The 19,610-nt window shown below is 45.3% G+C and overlaps 1 protein-coding gene and 1 long non-coding RNA gene across 9 annotated transcripts in view; one reads left to right on the top strand and one right to left on the bottom strand.

Moving 5' to 3' along the window:
- Positions 1 to 2,250: 2,250 nt before the first annotated feature.
- On the top strand, positions 2,251 to 13,208 carry LOC107308782 (uncharacterized). Of its 3 annotated transcripts, none has more exons than XR_004306321.2 (3): positions 2,251 to 5,652; positions 7,281 to 7,382; positions 9,724 to 13,208. It is a non-coding gene; the product is annotated as an uncharacterized LOC107308782 (long non-coding RNA). The 3 variants fall into 3 exon arrangements; XR_001552910.3 differs by lacking the exon at positions 2,251 to 5,652 and adding an exon at positions 5,659 to 7,096; XR_014943209.1 differs by lacking the exon at positions 2,251 to 5,652 and having other exon boundaries at positions 5,659 to 7,382.
- XIRP1 (xin actin binding repeat containing 1) overlaps positions 10,180 to 19,610 on the bottom strand; it is a 29,747-nt gene continuing 20,316 nt past the window's right edge. For 5 of the 6 annotated variants that reach the window (XM_015852901.3, XM_085539053.1, XM_015852902.3 and 2 more), the window contains one exon: positions 10,180 to 18,882. In XM_015852901.3, coding sequence (XP_015708387.2) covers positions 11,191 to 18,882 — 7,692 coding nt within the window. In that variant the 3' untranslated portion in view covers positions 10,180 to 11,190. The remainder of the gene's footprint in view (positions 18,883 to 19,610) is intronic. The other variant, XM_085539055.1, reaches the window with a different exon arrangement.

Genomic DNA, 19,610 nt, shown 5'->3' with positions numbered 1-19,610 from the left:
ATTTTAGTTTGCTTTTAATTCACACTTCTCTAATTACAATAGGAAATAATTCATATTATTCTCCCAGCACAGTCTGCTTTGCCCGTGATGGTGATTGGTGAGTGATCTCCCTGTCCCATCTCAAACCCTGTGCCCTTTACCAAATTTGCTGCTCTCATTTATGTCTTCATGGTTAGAGAGCCCATCCTGGTGCCAGGAAAGAGAAGCAGAAAAGCTTTCTTTGTACTTCTACTTTGGACCATGAAATATGGCTGGTCAATATGTTGGCTTGATGTTGACAACTGTCAGTTTTCATTGGTCCCAGGTAGAAACCCTGGTCAGTCATAACACTGTATCTAAACTGCAGCATCTTGGAGATATAGATAGGCCTTGCTAATGACCCAGGAAAGCTTCAATGCCCTCTTGTAAACTCTGTCACTCTAAGGTGACACTTCTCATAGAAAGAGATAATTCTTATGACCATCTTCATCTCACAAGGAGATGTGGGGCTGAATGGGTCATAGAATCATATTATAGAATGGCTTGGTTTAGGATGGACCTTAATGATCACTTATTTCCAGCCCCCTGCCATGGGCTGGTAACCTCCAGCCAGGTCAGGCTGCCCAGGGTTCTGTGCAACCTGCCCCTGGGGCACCTCCATGGATTGGGCACCCACATCTCTCTAGGTATCCGGAGCTGCCGAGTGAAAAATTTCCTCCTAAATCTCCCCTTTTCCTTAAAACCATTCTCCCTTGTCCTATCACTATCAGACCATGGAAAGAGTTAGCCTCCCTCCTGATTATAAGCTCCTTTTAAGTACTGGAAGGTTGCAATGAGGCCTCCCAGATCCTTCTCTAGGCTGAACAAGCCCAGCTCCCTCAAACTTTGTCCCAAGGCACCTGTTCATCCCAATTTCATCATCTAATGAATCATGCATCTCTCAGGGACATCTCCCTTTTCCTTGGACTCATACTGATGTCTCTCTGTATAACCAATGACATCCTGCTTTGCAGCAGATGCAGTCATTAAGCAATTTTATTCCACCAACAGATATGACAGAGCCAGTGCATATTTCATCGCTGTCATGGCAGAAATATATATATATACATATTTATTTTTATATGTATATAAATGTTTTTGTTTGTTTGTTTGTTTGTTTTTAAACAGACAGATGATTAACACAAGTGAAGTGATGTACTACACAGAATCATAGAATCATTAAGGTTGGAAAGACCACTAAGATCATCTAATTCAGCCATCAACAATAGACCATGTACATGAACCTTTTCATAGTCTATATGCTCTTGCTTTGGCTTTCTAAGGTTTCTGATGAACTTGCTCATCATTGGTGTAATTGATAACTCCTGTAGCATTCATGCTATGTCCGTAAAGGGCATTTACGGGGGTTGAAATGAAACCACATAGGGATGGCAGAGGTAGAGATGCCACAATGCCACACAAGACCTGCGTTCCCTCTCCTCTTCTGCCTTCAGACTGAGTGACCTTGGCAAGGTAATTTCGCTTATCTTTACTTATCATCATAAAATGAGGATAACAATAGCAACCTCCCATGCAAAGTAATTTTGCAGTCTAAAAAAGGGAGAATATCACGAGGGAGTGAGATATTGTTATCAAAGAATGTAGATAAGGCATCTATTCTGCTCTAAATGTCTAAATATAGTTGTCTCTATGTGAAATAGATATCTAAGGCTGCATTGTAATCAGAGGAGATCAATCAATAAACTCGGTGGAGCTCTAAGCTTTTTGAATGCAGTTGTTCATTGTGAACAGAATCCATCTCCAAGCCACACTGACAGTATTTACTAACTCAGGAGGGCTTAGACATCTGATCTACATTGAAGTACTGCTATTGAAAACGCATGATTCGGAGCCAAATATCCATCCTGCCCTCCTCAGCTCTGCCTTTGCCCATTGTGTTTTCTTTTTGCACTTGTGGCCAAGGATTCAGTTCCTTTCTGATAATGGCTTTCAGGATCTTGATGAGCTCGTTGCTCCCCACTGTAGACAGCGGCCATGGAATCATCCTCAAAGGAAACCTTGCAGTAGATGGAAGTGCTGGTCCCACTGCAGGAATGACCCTCTCCTTGCAGGTTGCTCACAGTGAAGCCAGACTTTGTGACGCTGCGATCAGGATAGAGATCTTAAATTTAGCTCCTTAAGCTGCTAATAAATCAGCCAATGCACAACTGAATTCACCTAGTGCCAGAGGGGTGGCAGATTTCTAAGCCCTTCTTTTTATTCCCCCCAACTATATAAAGAACTCCTGTTTTAAAAGGCCATCATCAAACACATTTGGGTCTGCAGAAGGGAGATTTTCATGAGCTTCTTCAACTTCTGAGATTTCTCTGCTCCTTTCCATTTTTGCAGGAGCATCTTGGCCAGTTTGGTCTGAAACATCGTTCAGTGGATCAAAGAGATTCTGATGAGAATTGTCAGCAGCATGGCTGGTGAACAGGTACCATGCGGGAGTACTGCCTTCCTGCATGGGGAGATATTTGTTTGTTGGGCCTTCAGCCCTAGGACCTAATCCAAATGCACCCTCAGAAGCTCTGGGTGCCTGGTACTGTGGATCAAAGTGCTGCAGTGGTGCACAGCCCTGGCTCCCTTCTGTGTCTCTAGTAACAATCACATCCTGTCCAGCAAGGAACAGGAGGCTGGAGGTGTCCCATGTTTCTGCTAGGATTTCCTGATCCAGATTGGAGGGATTTGGATCAAAGCAAGGAGGAGTTCCTGTCTGTGGATTTTGCAAATCTAAAGCTGGGGTCTCTACTGTGGGTAAATCTTGTCTTTTGTTTTCTACAGATAAGAAAATGTTATCATTCTCCAGAAGATCCATCTTGTCTACTTGAAGCTCAGCCTCCTTGGGTAACTTCCCTACACTACTTGACAAGTTAAAAATCTCATCCTCTATGATTCTGTTCTGGACATCCAAACTCAGTTCTAAGTTCTGATCCAGCAAATGACCAACACGTGGATTTCCATCCCCAGTGAGATTATTTTTGCTGTAATCAACTGCAGACATAAGATCTGGAGGAGGATAGAAAGGGTTTCTTCCACCTTCAAAGCTAATTGCACCTTCTGTCTGATTTTCCTGTGCCGGCAAGAGAGATGGACAACATCTTTCCTGTGGCTGCTGAACCTGCCTGCCTACAGCTTGTTGGTCATGGACACTGAGTTCAGTTCTCTGCTGTTTATCATCACCTGAAAAGTTTGTGCCAGGAGCTGAAAACAGGGCATTGGTCTCCTTGTCCTCAGTGGTATCTGAGCAGCCTCCAGCACTGTCCTGTGTATCTTCAGTGATGACTACTGTCTTCTCTGGCTGTGGTGGCTGGTCATTCTTGGATGCTTTTTGTTTTGCTTGGCTGGAGGAGGTGAGGAGGTCCTGGGGCTCTTCCTGCTTGTCTTCATTATTAATTTGTTCTGAAGATTCTGCAGAGTATTTTTGTTGACTCTGCTTCTCTGAGGAGCACCCAGACAAAGTGACGAGGGCTGACTGGGGCTCGGTGGGTTTCCCTTGGGTTGTTTCCTTCTTGTGAGTGCTGCTTTTGTCTTCAGAACCAAAAACTGCAGTGAAGGGTTTTTTCCCAAACGTGAAACCTTTACCCAGTGCATCTGTCCTGGCTTGACTGCTTCTGGTCTCTTTGCCTTTGTCACTGGGTCTTAATGTATCCACAACAGTTCCCTCTGAGTGTTTCAGCTTCATTTTTTCTTTACCCTGTGGGTGGCCTCTGTATTTGTCTGAGGATACAGTTGACTTGGAAGACTCTAATTTCTCAATTGGTTGCTCTGAAATGGGAAAGATGTTTCCAAGAAGATCTTCACTTGGATCCCGTGATTTGGAGTTGTTGACTTCATCGTGTGAGGGCTGAGTGGCACTGGGCCTTTTCAAAGACGTGTGTTCAGTACTGAGTTCCTCAAGAAACCCTGGTGGATTTACTTCTTCCATTCTATTTGTCTTCTCAAATTCTGCCGCTGTGCTCTCTTCCCCAGGCAAATGACTTATGCTGGATGGCTGCATGTTCTCCTCCAGAAGGACTGCTGTCTGCTCCCTAGGGAGCTCATCAGCATTTATTTTTGATGTCTCACTCACCAGCTCAGCTATCTCAGGTGATGCACTCAGCCCTTCTGGCTCTGAGGAGCTGGGTGCTGCACTGGGGGTCCCCGGCACAACAGGAATGAGGGGGGCTTGGTGTTTAGCTTTGGGTTCAGGGGGTTTATTGCCCTCATCTCTGTTTTTTTGCTTCATATTCATGTTGTTTCTGGTTTCAAGACTTTCTGGCATGTGTGAGGCCGACCCTGTCTTCAGCTGGAGTTTGCCCTGCTGGAACGCAGCAACTCGCTGGGACACCTGGCCCCCTCGCTTACCATTGCCTACATCCCCATTCCCAGGTGCCAGTGCTTTCCCACCATCTCTCTCCTCTCTAGGCTTAGGCCGGGAGCACACTTGTTCTCTTTTCTCAGGATAGGTGACACCAGGTGGGAAGCTGCCCTCCCTCAGAGCTGCCTCTGTGGCTGTTTTTCTCTCCTGACCCATGAGCACCATCCTGTCCACCTTGTTACCTGCAGCCTGGTGGTTTTGCCAGCTCAATGCGGACTTCTTCCGCAAACACATTCCCTTTCCAGCTTTTCCATCTGTTTCTGAAGGTGGCCAGCAGTTTTTGAGCTTGTTCCCTCGGGTCGCAGGCCTGCTGTTCAGCTCTTGCCTTCGCTCAGCCAGCTGCAAGCTGCATGGTGCACTGAAGGATGTGGGTTCCCTTCTTGCTTTGGTCTTATTTTCAGTTCCACTATACCAGTCCAGAGGCTGTGTTCTTTTGCCTACCATTGCTGCTGGCTGCATCTGATCATCCCCTGGTTGTTGCTCCAGCCCTTCTCTCTCCCTTCTGCTTTTGGCTCCAGCCATCTGCTTGTAGTGGACTTGGCAATAGAACACCCCATGGAGGGCAGCATAACTGTGCAAGCTGGAAAACACACATCGGCATATCTGTTAGAGGCTGCACAGGAGGGAAGGATTAACAGCAACGATGGATAGGTTTTCAGCAGAGTTGTCTATTGGTGGAAACTGATGGGGAAAAGAGGGGGTCTGAAGAAAGGAACCTTTCAAAAGCACTGTCTGTTTGCTGAGGATATGTTTGATTTTTCTTTCAAAATCTAAAACACGTGAAAAATTATACATTTCCTTGCAGTACCTCAGGGAGCTGTAGGCCAGGTTATGTGAGATCCCTTTATGTGCTAGACACAGGACTTCATCTTTCCCTTTGTATGGACAGCATGGCCCAGAAAGGTCAGAGGCTGAGAACTGGGTTAGAAAAGCTTTATAACAAGAAGGTTAAGGGCAGGACCTCATTGCTGTGTGTTTGCCTTGTGGGAGGTTATAGAGAAGACAGACTCGGATTGTTCTTGGAGGTGTGGAGAACAGAGGCAATAAGAGCAAAGTAAACATGGGATATCGTGATTAGATATAGGAAAAGAACATTTTTGCTGCTGATCAGGTCTTGAAAGAGAGGCCCCAACTGGAAGGCTGTGGAATCTCTGACCTTGGAACCATACACACCTCTCCTGGATGAGATCCTGAGCAACATTCCTCCTTGGACCTGCAAGGGACTGGGTGGAGGCTTCCAAGTTTTGTTCCAGCCTACCTGACTCCATGAACAGGTGAGGCACTCAGACTTACTCTGACAATTAAAATCCATATCAGCATTTCTAAATTTGAATTATTCCATGTTTTTCATCTCACCCTCGTTAATACCATACAGATGCCTGGTCTGCAGGTGTCTACAAGCAGTCTTCAGACTCTAGGGATGGAAGAGCAAATTGCGTTGGGGACACCCTCTGCTTTTCCCTGTTACCTTGAGTCTATCATGTTTGAATGACCACTGGGCCATTCTGAGGCAAACTGCTTGGACCTGTCTTAAAAACAAATGGATCTGGGGTCCTACCACTCACCTCAGTTTCTTCCCACAGATTTTGCAGCAGAAACATGAGTGGTGTAAACAGACTCTGTCTGGGAAAACACGCTCCATAGAGTAGACAGGCTGGAGGCATGAGGCACACACCTCTTTCAACATGGGCTGAAGAAGAAGGAGAAACTGAAGTTAAATAACTACGAATGGTGGCCACTTGGAAGTACAAGCTGATTTGCAGAATCTGCTGCTTGTGTTGGATTTTCATGATGTTTTTTAGGGATTTTGGGGGACAGTTCAGGCTTCTGGCTGACCTAATTCACCAGTAGTCTTGGATAGGTCAGCATTAAAGTTTATTTGGGACAAAAATAGAAGATATCCTTGGATCACTGGTGAGAGATGTGATTAATTTAACCTGGAGCAAATGGCTCACTCAAATGAGTCATTTAAAAGACTGAGTGAGCTAAGAAATACTGTTTGAGAGGCTCTGACTTAAAACTCTGGATGGCAGCTCCTGAAATCAAGATACCATATCCAGCTGCTCACATGAATGACATAATCAAACCTTAAAAAGACCACAAGTCTCAGTGTTAAAGCTCCAACTGCTCCATAAACCTTGTGGTTTACTCCAATATGTTGAGTTGTGCACGTATTTTCTGCCATGACCTGGCGGTACAAATACCACTTTGTGTAAAGAGCCCAAGGAATCTCTCTGGAAAGCACTGACAACATCAGCTATTTTATTAATTGAGGGAGAAAGGGAATAAAGAAACTTGGATATATCAGCCTATCTGCAAAAATAGCTCCAGGCTGCCTGCATGGCTGGTGGCTGCTGGCAGCATTGTAGGTATCTCTGTGGGCTGCATTTTGCTATGGTGCAAAGCAGAGGCTCAGAAATGCATCTGATTTTATTGTAACTCTAATTAGGTCAGTGTTCCAGGTACAGATACTGCCTCATACAAGGCTCTCTCTGCCTTTTTCTTGGGTCTGTTTTGCCACAGTTTCATTTGACAGGGTTTTAATGATGTTCTCTTATCCCTTTGACTTTTCATTCAACTTGTACTCATTGTCAGCTCAGAGAATGGACAAGTTTAATTTTGGCTGTTATGTCGTGTGGGCTGAAGGCCAGATTTTAGACTTGAGTGGAAGAAGCATGGAATATATTTCTGCATCAGAAATATACGGTGTGTCCTGAGGTGAGTTGACCAAGGAACTGGAACCTTTAATTTGCAGCAGACACCTGGCATTTGTACAAATAGTTTAATTACCTTTCTTTTTTTGGCTGAACATATCAGTAATGTCAAGTCCTATCTGTTTTTCTACGACAATGCTTCAAAGGAGAAGAGTTTAATGTTCTTTGATTTTCTTCCCTGTGTCTAGATGGATGCATCCAAACAAAAGCCCCATCTTCCCTGCAGTCTTCAGTGATTTCAACACAGCTCTGCTTTTCAAAGTCCTCTGCAGAGAGGATAGCATAGTCCTGTAAGTATGTGCATATGCTACAGTTGTTTAAACTCTCAGTATACACAATGGATGTCTAGTTAAGGGGAAGCAGGAGGTGATACATCTACCCTGAACCAGGCCCATGTAATAGTCAGCTAGGCAAGATGAATTTCACCAGTGTGTCTACAGAACTGGGCTGATGCCAATGGGAGGGCAGAACTGGTGAAGCTGAATCTGAGACACGCTTTTGTGCAAAGATAAGAGCTGGATCCTCCAAGTGGAAAATGGTAGCAGAAACCAGGTTATCGTGTTTCTCAAAGAAAACTTGAAGCTCTGCAGCTTTGGCACTTTCCTATGAGTAGGAAATGAGCAGGCTGTTTGGCAAAGAATGGTGCAAGGTGATGGGCAGCTGCATGAACACAGCATCATTTGTAATAATGGAGCAAAATGCTAATCCTGGCCATGAGAAATCTCTATCACTAGATTGACTTTGTATTCGTTTACTTGGATGCATTTTGTGGTATGGATCATGGTACCTCTCGGTACTCTTGCAGGCATTTTCTTTGACAGTGATGAGCTCTCAGACAAAACAAAGTGTTTTATTTCAACAGAAAAGAGAGAAACTACTGATGTGATTTTGCTGTATAAGAAAAATGCTTTCCTTTAATTGTGACCGAGGAAGGAAACAGCTGTTTAGCAAACAAGCAATATCTCACTATCTCTTTTTTTTAAGACTATCTCTTTTTTTTGGAGGGGGGGGGGGGGGGGAAATAAATGTATGTACTCTGGGAGTGAGTTCCAAGTGAGGGGGAATCTTTTATAGGGGACACAGGCTCTATCTTTTATAGGGGAGGCACCAGGGTGTATGTTAAGTGCTCACTCTGATGATGCATGACAAATAGATTTAGCCTTCAGAGTTATTTTTACCAGCCCTGGGAATAAGCACTGCTACTGTTTTAGGAGACAGAGAGGTGATTAGCAGCCATCAAATGGCTCTGTGGGCAAGGAAATTATCTTAAGACTCCTTTGAAAACATTTATGGAGTGCTGCGGGAAGGCTCCTTCAGTGCACTGCTGATTACTGCCGTGCTAAAGGTTGCAGCTGGCATATATCTTATCATCTGCTGTTTGCATGTTTGCTTTCTAGACACATAAAAATGTTTAAGGTAGGGAAGATCAGCCTGAAAATGCTGTATCATGCATTGTGTTATTACCAGATGGAGAAGATCGCGAGCTCAAAGCTTTCATATCTAAGATAAAGTATCTCAACAGGGATGTGTGGCTGAAATAGATTTGGGACAGGTCATACTTGATGCAGGCATTTCAAACATACCATGTTTTGTGGACACTGCTTCAGAAGAACTGGATCTGCAGCTGAATTTCTCCTGTGACCACCCAAGGCGGTATAGCCATGGCGAGATCATCTGTCCCCTGTCTGCTGGTACAAGTAGTTTTCCCAGCCAATTTGCTCTTGAAAATACCTACCTCACACTGTGTGAGAATGCAGTGATTCACCAGGATAAAGAATGGTGAACAATATCATGTCTTGTATTCAACCATCCTAGAAAACTATGACAACTCATTTGGGATTTGGAAGTTTGTATGTACTATACTTGTTTATTATTGCAAGGTCTGAGGAAGGGAGCTTGCAAACTTCAGCTTGTACTTGAATTTCAAATCTTTGCATTTGTTTTTTCTCCGACTCTTTCAGCACTATGAGGAGCCACGTATGATACTGAAATAATGCAGCACCTGTGTCCTCATGATATCCTGGCTAATGGAAATACCATGAAAGAAATACATCCCAAATGAGCTTAGCCTCATAAATGGCTCATTGAGACATTTAGAAACCCAAAGCATAAACAATAGGATCACTATTTTTAAGCACTGGCAGTGCAGGATGTTTGGGTTTATTTGAGTTTCTGTGGAATCATTTTCTTTGCCCAAGGAACCTGTTTGCAGCTTAGTAAAACTGTTCTAAAAAGAGATGAAACAAACCTTGTACTGACATCCTGAAACAAGCTAAAGCTAGAAAAAAGCAAGTATAAGAAAGCAGTGTTGGAAAAAATTCAAGAGAACCCCTGAATTGCTGATTCTGCCATTTCAATTACTGATCCTACTAAAACAACTGGGAAGGTCTGAAGAGTTATTTGGTCTGGTTCCCTGAAACCAGATGCATTCAGTTTATGATGATATGCCCTTTTACCTCAAGCTTTGGTGTATTCTTTGGTGGAACTGAAAACCATGTTCATAGTTTTCTTTTGGCATATGCTACCTCTGAGCTTCTGGGTTCCTAGAAACATATCAAAGAGCTCTGGGTATATGCCTACATTCAACAGCAGAGAGGTATTTATTCATGCAATGTTTTCCATGTTTTTCAGGGAGATTGAAGGAGTCCTGCAATATTTAGCTGGTCTACCTGGTCCACCTCACCTTGAGCAAGATATTGCATGGTGTGAGATAATATCTGCTGTTTAAAAACATAGCCATGAACTGAGCGATATGAAGTGGTACGCTCTGAAACTGTTGTCAGTCATCAGTGTGAGAAAGCACCTCTTGGGGTGTACATCGTACCCAGTGTTAACTTCAGTGTGCTCCTGGATGGGGTGGTGTGTATTATATTGTACTCAACGCAGTTTTCAGATGTGAATACAGATGCTGCTTGCCACAGAGCTGATAGTCCACCCACATTGTAAAGAAGACATGGATCTGTGAGTTGGATTTAGTGATTTGGAATGGCCTTACTGTGCGATTTGACTGGTTCATTTCAGTGGTTAATATCAGGGGACTTTGAAAGGAAGCAAGCCCTCAACAAAAGAAAGCCAACCAGACCAAAGTATTTTTAGAGGTAATGTTTACCTTCAGAATGCAGCAATAAAAGTTAAAAAAAAAAAAAAAAAAAAAAAAAAAACAGAAAAAAAGAAAAAAAAGCCACAAAAAAATCTAAAATCATGAGTTGTGAATGTACAAAACGAAGTCATAATAAAAAGAAAATCGCTTTACAAGGTTGCAAAATGAACTTAAACAGTAAACAGGTATGAAAGCATGGAAAATCTAAAATAAGGGTGTTGGGATTTTTTTGTGTATATAGAATAATAAATAACAATTCTGAAAATAAAGGAAAGCAACAACCATTCTTTCTCATTTGGAGCATCTTCCTTTGAATCTTCCTTTGGAGAAACAACACTGATAATGGCTGTGGGGGCTTGATGTAACAAATTTCAACAGCATCAAGTAGTTCTAGGAGACGTACTCTGCTAAATACCTCCCCCACTGATAACAGTGTCAGCTATTTGAACTTTTTAATTCATTGTCTAAGTAAAAACCCATCCAACCCACCCATCAATGTCGGTATGTGTACTTATACATATCTGTGTGTTTACGATGCCCTTCCCAGCAATTCTGCACTGAAATTAAATACCAAAGTGTTTGTTTGCCAATGGCCAGATTGATCTCTTCTTGAACTGATTCTATCTATCTTTTCTTGACAGTTAGTTCAGAGAAGCCTAATGTAGCCCTTCCCATGCCACAAATAATACTGATGGGGAAGAAGCTGCCCAAGACGCCCATGGATGGATGTTTCCCTTGTGCTTCTGGCAGTGTCAGGGCTCTGAGTTGTGGTGCAGCACCAAGTCTGTTGGGTTGTTCAGTTGAGGGCTGTTGTTCCCCTCCAGTGTTGAGGCAGACAGCATTTGTCCTGTCTATATGAGAACACCAAGACAAAGACCCTGAGAAGTCTTTAGGGTGTAGATGATTCCCTGTGTTTGATGTGGATAAACCAGGAGAGTTTTTTATTGCTGACTGTCTTTTTCTTCTTTATACAGTTCTCTTTTGCTCTTCAGGATCTCCTATTTCTTTAGCCTGGAGTTGCCAAAGGTGACAAAGACCACTCCTGTCTCCTGGAAAATGCCATTGTGGATGTTTTCACCTGGGTTCTTCAGGTACCTCGGAAACACAGGTGATGCAGATACTTCATACGGGGGATGTGAGGCCACACCACACGTGGAGGATGTTTGTGTCTCAGATTGCTTAGTGACTGTGGTAGATGAAGTGATGATTTTATTTCCAAACTGGTCCATTTCCTCATACTGCTCTGTGACAGTCCGGGTGGCTCCATAGAGCTTGGACCCATCGGGCCCTGTCTTCAGTTCCAAGATGCTTTTCTGCCTCCGTGGGTTCTGCGGGCTGGGGGTGCTCAGAGAGGAATAGCCTGAAATGCCTCCTTTCACCCCACATTGGCAGCTGCCTTTGGAGGCATCTGGAGGGCACCTCTCTTTCTCATTGACCTGATTGTTGGTGTTAGCAGGGGTGTGCTGTTTCACTGAGTTCTCCTCAGCATTTGTTTGGGTGGGCTCTGGTCTCTTCTCAAAGGGAGATGCATTACGCCCAGGTGACCCAGCTGATGGATGGTTAATGGAGTTAGAACTCTCCTGAGCAAAAGCATCCTTCTTTCCTGGAGTGTCTGGACAGTCTGGGGAAGGGATGTCTTGTGGGGAATGTGCTGTCCTGGGCGACTCTGCTGGTTTCCTGGCAGCAGACTCAATGGTGATGTAGGAAGGTGAGGAGGGAGAGCTGACACGAGGATGAACTTGACGGGGGACCTCCAGCTCTGACTTGGTTGCCTCAGTCTTTTCTGCCACCTTTGCACCTTCCACAGATGCTGCCTCTACTGTCTCCACCGTGGCTCCCTCCTGCCTGGCTTTGCTTGAGACAATACTGATTTTGCGGATATTGCTGCTGCTTGTAGAGCTCTGGGTGCTCCCCAGAGATTCCTTGAACAGACCTGAGAGCCCAGCGATGTCTGACTCAGACTTGAGACTAGAGACAGAATAAAGAGCTTTCTTGATAGCCTCCTCAATGTCTAAGAGTCGGGCAAGTGTCTGCTCCTTCAGGTGGATAATCTCAGCACTTGCTCTCTCTAGGTCCCCAAAAACCATCTCTACAGAGGAGACACTGTCAGTGTCATCCTTGGCTTGTGTTTCAGCCCCATCCTGTTTGGCCTGGAGAGCCTTCTGACGAACCACCCAATCAGGGACCTTCTCAAAAAGGCTCCTCAGAGATTTCACGTCCACTTTGCTTGTTTCCTCTTCAAACTCCTTCACCCTAGTCAAGATCTCTTGCAGCTCCTCCTGTCTCCTGAGATTTTCAAAGATCTCCATAGCCTCCTTGACATTGCCTTTCATTATCTCCTCTTTGTGTACTGACAGTCTCTTCCGACGTTCATCTTCTGTTTCTCTCTTGGATTTTTCTCTCATAATAACTGCTGGCTTCTCCTGAGCAGGCACCTCTGCCTCCACGTCAGGACATTTAGGTTGCTCACTATTTCCCTGTTGGTCCTCCTTGGAAGCGTTCTTCAGCTGCTGATGGAAGGACATGGATTGACTCGTTTGTTTCCTTTCATTCACTTGCTGCATGACACTCTGACGTTCCCATGATGCATGGGCATTATACACACATTCCCTTTCCACCTTGCTTGAGGCATTTTTTGCAATGTCATCTCCTCTCTTTGGAGGAGTGACGTGGCCCACAGAGGAGGTGCTTGGCTCAGTCTGTCCTGGCACTTTAGGTGTCTGTGCTCTACCAGGACAGGCTGGATATGATATTGAAGAAAATCTCTCCTCTTGCTGACACATCTCAGAATGCCTCTGAACTACCTCATGGGAACAGCTTATCGAAGCTGCTGCTTTCCCATTCAACATTCCTTGCTTGGCTTCAAAACCAACCTCTCCATTTTTCATTGGCTTTGAAGGCTTAGCTCTGTCCACTTCAAACTTGCCTTGTCCTCCTTTGCTTGCCTTGTACCTTTCCTCTGCCATCTGAAGAGGGGTTTTGGCTGTATATTTAGGCAGCTTTCTCTCAGGGCCCTGAACTGTGATAGACTTGTCCATGGATGACTCCAAAGTGCAGCATTTTTCTTGTCTCTCCCTGTGTTCTGATTGTTCATGTACTTCCGTGCAACTAAACTGCAGCTCTCCAGGGGGAAGTTTTGGCTTGCTGAACTCCCTCAAGCCTGGAGGTTTTGGAGGCACGGGTGGAGGGACAGATTTGGTTGACTTGTTTGTGCTGTTATATGTAGAAGCAGTATATGCCTCGTGTAAGAGATGCTCAGGTTTTGGGGGAGGGACAGGTTTTTTCCTCGGTGGGGCAGTAATTTCTGGTTTTGGAGGAATCTTGGGCTTCTCTGTAGAGTTCTGGTCGCTGGGTTTGCAGGACAGAGAAGGGGGAGAAGGGAGAGGGGTCTGGAGTGGTGAAAAACATCTTGGGGCTTCATCTTTGCTGGTTAATAATGGAAGGGCACCTTCTCTTGTTGCTTTGGTTGAGGGTGGACAATGTTCTGCTTTCATCACAGCAACTGGGGGAGGAGGAGGAAAGTCATTATCAGCTTGTGACCCTGAAGCCACTACAGCTGTCTGGTTATTATTGGCTTGAGTCTCACTTTTCTTTTTACACACAGAATAGGACTGCCCTGCATTTCTGTATATCATAGCAGCTTTAAAATCTCCTTTGGAGACATTAACGTTAGACTTTTCCAGTGACTGAAGTGCGGCTTTTAAATTACCACGGACAACGTCCTCCTTTTCTACCAGGCGCTGTTCTGTGGCGGCACTTTGCAGTGCTCTGATAGCTGTCTGTACATCCCCTCTGATAATAACATCTCTTTCTTCTTGCACTGATTGCTCTTTGTAATCAGACTCAACGAAAGGGTTTATATAGGTTTTCACAGGTGTGGCAGTATAAAGGCCATCCTTAATGCTAACATCTCTACTAGGCACAACTTGGTTTTCCTGGCTCAATAGTTGTCCTCCCTGTACTTCCTCTGAAGCACTGACCTTTTTGTGTGATGCTATACTCTTCTGAGACACACTTGTGTGGGTCTGGGATGCCTCCTGGACTCTAGTGGTGGTGGTCCTGATGGCTGTGCTGGTGTTCTCCTGCATGGCAGATGCAGACTCTTGTTGATGTACGGTTGACTGAAGGGTCTTTGTCTCCTGCTTACTAGCTACTTGTTGTCTGCAGGCCATGTGGACCTCCTCCCTGTTCCTTTGTAGCTTGCTTTGGACGTGGTGTTGAATGTTTCTTGCTTCTGCTGTTGCTAGCCTCAGGCTCTGCATTGCAGCCTGAAGATCATTCCCAAGGGCCTTCTCTTCTGACTGCTTAAGGCTGGCTTGCTCAGTCATCAAACTCCGCTGTTCCCCAACCACTTCGCTCCTCTCAGCTGTCACTTTGGCCTGAGCTGTGCCTTGCATCGTAGCTTTGGGTTCCTTGAAACACGCAGAGGTGGACTCTTCTTTCTCTGTATTCTTGCTGACATCTGCAACCCTTTGAATTGACTTTGTAGTTACTTTAAGGCCCCCTGACATGATTTCTTCCTTTTCCATCCCTGTGGGCAGGTTCTGGGGCTTCCCAAGACATTGCGCACTGGTGCCTGTCACACCCACTGCATGCACAACCTCTCTTTCTAATGCACCCTCTTTGCCCGTGCTCTCACCTGCAAATACCTTTTTTGCTCCCTCCAGTGCCCCTGGCTTTGCCTCTGCCATTACTTTCTCTACTTGCTCTTTGTTTGCTAAGACATGTGTATTAGTTCCCTGCAAAACCTGCGGGGCACTTTCAGCTGCCCCTTGCTCTGCTTGGGCAGAGATGAGGGACTGTATCTCTGACTCCTGCTGAAGGTTCTTCAGATAGTCCAGATCTCCCTTCTCAATGCAGCTCGCAAAAAGCTGAACGTTCCCCTTCTCATTGTCCTCACGCTTAACAGTCACTGTAGCTCTCTGCTCCTGAGAAGAAGCCATCAGGTTCCCTATCGTTGACTTTACATCCCCCTTGACAACTTTTTGCTGGATAGAATGGTACAGGAGGGAGTAGAGGGTCATTTTCACTGATTCTGACTTTGTTTCTTGTATGACCATCCCCTTTTTGATGGAAGCATCTTGACTAAGGAGGCCCTGGAGAGCCTTAGCTACATTTCCACTCAAGTCCTCTTTGCCTTTAATAGTTTCACTCTGTTCCAGAAGCTGCAATGAGCTTACTTTGATCTTGCCCTCTCTGTCCTCCTCCACTAGCACACTCTGTGATTCTACGTTGGTTCTGTGCAGGAGCTGCAGCATGATCCCTTGTAAATGGCCTTTCACAATCTCTTCTTTCAGGATTTCTGGAGCACCTGGGCTACTGAGCTGGTATTTCACCATCTTCACGCTCTCCATATCATTGGCTTCAATGAGGATCCCATCATGCTGAATAGCCTGGCAAGTACAAAGTGTCTCTAAAGTTTCCTTCATAGTTCTTTCTCTCAGTTCTGTTTCCCCGCTGCATTCAGAAGCACTGAATTTATCCAAGGGAGTGCTCTCAAAGAGCCATGTTGTGCTTTTCACATCTGCACGAGGGATTGGTTCTTGGGTCCCAGTACTGGCTGTCACCTCTGGATCCTTAAGAGTGTCCATGGGCTGGGTTTCAAACAACCAGGTGCAGCGTTTGACATCTCCTTTCTGGCTGTCCTCTCTCTGCACTGTACTGATAGAAGAGCTTCTGTCTGCATCCCCATAAAGGGAGTCCACAGGCTGGTTTTCAAAAAGCCAGGTAGATGTCCTCACATCACCCCGCTGAACATCACTGACACTGACCATCCGCACATACTTCTTCTGGCCCACTTGCTGGGACTCAAAGAGCTGCTTGTTGGACTGAACATCTCCCTTCTGCACATCATCTACTGTTCTGGGCACAGAACTTTTTCCTCCAGGGAATGAGTCAAGAGGCTCTGTTTCAAACCTCCACCGGGCAGCCTGGACATCTCCTTTCTTAATGTCCTCTTGGGTGACAGCCCTAATCACAAACACTTCTTCTTCCTTTTTGATCTGATCCAGGGGCTTAGTTTCAAACAACCACCGTGCACCTTTCACGTCACCTTTCATGATTTCTTCTTTCTTCACTGAGGTGACCTCATGGTATCCTCCCTCTTTGTCTTGAATAGCATATAAAGGTTGGCTTTCAAAGAGCATTGTGCAGGACTTGACGTTTGCTTTGCTCATGGTATCTTTCTGGATCTTATGGAGCTCCGTCTCATCTACTTTGTCATGGATTTGGTCAAGCGAGTAGGTCTCAAATATGAACCTTTTGCCTCCAACATCTCCCCCCTTGATATCCTTCTCTGGAGGGATTTCCTGGATGCCTTCAGAGCTGTCCTTCAGGGTGTCCATGGGGTAATTCTCAAACAGCCAAGTGAATTTGTGCACTGATCCAGCTTCGATCGTCCCATGATCCTTGATGACCGCTGTTGGTTTTGTTGTTGTATCTAAGGGCTTAGCCTCGAAGAATTCCTTCACTCTGGACACTTCCCCAGACTGTATCTCCACACGGCTAGAATACCGCAAGGTTTTCTTTTGGTCAGCTTCACTGACAACACTGCTGCCCAAAGGTTCAGTCTCAAATAGGTGCCGGACAGTTTTGACATCAACTCCCTGTAATTCATCCTGACTGTACGCTTTACTGACTTTCAAATACTGTTCCTCTTGACCTTTCAGGGAGTCTAGGGGTTGAGTTTCAAACATCCACGTGTACGATTTCACATCAGCTTGTGGCACACTGACATCCTCTTCTTGCTTCTTTTCAGCCTTCTCATATAGGGTGTGCATGGGCTGGGTCTCAAAAAGCCACCTACAGGTCTTCACATCCCCCCGCTGGGAGATTTCCCGCTTCACTGAGGGACACTCCTCACCTTGCGTGGCTTGGTGATGAATGACATCAATGGGTTGAGTTTCAAAGAGCCACTTGGCTGTTCTGACATCACCAGCCACCACCTCCTGTTTTGTGATCCCCCGTATTATATCCACTTTCTTGGTGCTTTCATCAAACTGGTCCAGTGGCCTGGTTTCAAACATCCATTTGTACTTTTTGACATCGCCACTAATGATTTGCTCTCTGCTTACAGATGTGACTTCGTGAAAATTGCCAAAGCTATCCTTGATGGCATAGAGGGGTGTAGTTTCAAATAGGATTTGGTTAGCTTTGACATTGCCAGGCGGAATCTTCTCCTCTTCCTTGGTGACGGGCTCAGCATCAACCTCCTTGATGCTATCTAGGGGGAGAGTTTCAAATAGAGTCTTGAAAGATTTCACATCCCCTTTAACCACCTCTTCTGTGCTGGCAGCCGAAATTTCTTCCTCGAAAGCCTTGGAGATACTGCCAAGGGGGCAGGTCTCAAACACATGTTTTCTTTGTTTCACATCTCCCTTCTCCTCTGCTGAAAGCTCTACTTTCTTCAAACGACCCACCTCAAAATTGTCTTTCAGGGTTTCCATCGGCTGCGTTTCAAATAGCCAGAGTGTAGATTTCACATCACCTCCAATGACTTGTTCTTTGGCTGCAACACTCTCTGAAGCTTCTCCTTTCAAAGAATCAAGCGCCTGGGTCTCAAAGAGTAATCGCTGTTTACTGACATCTGCCCCTGTAACAAAATCTGTTGAAGCTTTGAAATCCTGCTCTTCAACAGTAATTTCCCTGATGGCATCCAGAGGCTGAGTTTCAAATATCCACCTTGCTCCACTAACATCTGGCCTTCCTATTTCTTCCAATGAGATCCCACGGATTATTTGTACTTTGGAAGTGTCCTTGTTGATGGTATCCAGTGGCTGAGTCTCAAACAGCCAGCGAGCTGTTCGGACTGCATTGCTCTGAATTTCTTCTCGGCAAACAGACTTGATTTCATGGATGGTTCCAGTTTTGTCCCTAATTGCACAGAGAGGCTCCGTTTGGAAGAGCCTGATAGTCTTCTTGACGTCACCTTTTAGCTCCTGGATTTCTGACTTGAGCTGCAGGATGCTCTTCTCCTCCACTGAGCAGCAGCGTCCTATAGCATCCAAGGACTGGGCTTCAAAGAGTTCTTTGGCACCTTTCACGTCACCTCCCTGGACTGGCTCCTTGAGAACTGCCTCTTGCACTTCAGTTTCATCTGAGTACAGTTTGTTCAATGAGTCCAAAGGCTGAGTTTCAAAGAGCCACCGGGCAGTATGCACATCCCCTCTGGCAAGGTCTGTCTCTGATACCTTTGCTGCTGTTGACAGATAGTCCCCATTGACTGTCTGGTTTTCAAACCTCAGAGAAGTACTTTTCACATCCCCACCAGGAATTATCTCATCTTCCATCATCTTCTTTGTGGCTTGATGGTCCCCAATAGAGTCAAGTGTCCAGTTCTCAAAGATCCAGCGCATGGACTGAACCTCTCCAGGAAGAACTTTATCCAGGTTCACAGATCCCTGTGCATTGGGATCTTCAGTATTAAGCATTTCTGCCAGGTCTTCAGTCACAGCTTCTTCCAAGTTCTTCCTGAGCTCAGGGTGCATGTGTCTGTAGAGCCTCTTCAGCTCATTTACTTGTCGCTGCTGGTAGAACTTGGAGAAGGCTTGCTTAGGAGGAGGCACAGGGAGTGGGTTGGGATCCTGGCTCCCCGGAGCGATGACTTGGACTGAGCCAGGGATGGGAGGGGGAGGTAAGTCATCTTCCATTTTCTTGATGGCAACTTTAGATGATTTCTGAGGTTCTGCCATCTTTAGGGGAACAGTTTTGAAGGTCAGAATCAACTCTTAACCCCCAGCCCATTGGCTGTTAGTAGTGTGAATGCCAAAAAGACAACCCAACAAGGGAACTCCATGCACTTATTGAGCTCCGTACCTTTAGTTCAGTAGCACACAGCACTCCAAAGCATCATATCACTGCACACACTCCAGACTTGGTGTTAGCTCCGGTTTCACAGCAACGTGCTATAAAGCAAGGCCTCTTATCCAGGCATGTGTGGTGGTTAGTCTACAGTCTCAGGTGTCAATCCAGCTACAGTGCAACAGAGAGGCCTGATTTGGACTGTCAGCAGGAGAGAATGACCACAAGAATGACACAAAGAAGGCTTATCATCAAGTAGCAAGATAAGAGTTAATTTCTGCCTCCTAATTCCAAGTGTGGGGCAGTGAGGGAACTTGCTAAGAGTCTGCAAACAAAGGTTATGCTCCAGGAGAAAGTCAATGAGAGGGAACCAAATAAAAGTGTGAAAGTGAGCTGGTGAGAACATCCCATTTTTGGGTAGGCAGCTAGCAGAATAGATTTTTGGTACTGCAAATAGCAAATAGCAAATAGGCAGCTAGCAAATAGATTTTTGGTACCTATGGCAAAGGACTGGGGACTTTGGTAAGGATGTTTGATTCCCCATTGGACTCACACACATACCCCACATCATCACTTGCATAAGAATAGGTGTACAGTTCCACAATTAGAGATTTAAATA

The sequence above is a fragment of the Coturnix japonica genome, chromosome 2 (genome assembly GCF_054131305.1).
Source record: "Coturnix japonica strain WE chromosome 2, WE-NBRP24, whole genome shotgun sequence".
Classification (NCBI taxonomy): domain Eukaryota; kingdom Metazoa; phylum Chordata; class Aves; order Galliformes; family Phasianidae; genus Coturnix; species Coturnix japonica.
Note: the sequence above shows the minus strand (reverse complement) of the source record. Positions and strands in the feature narration are given on the sequence as shown.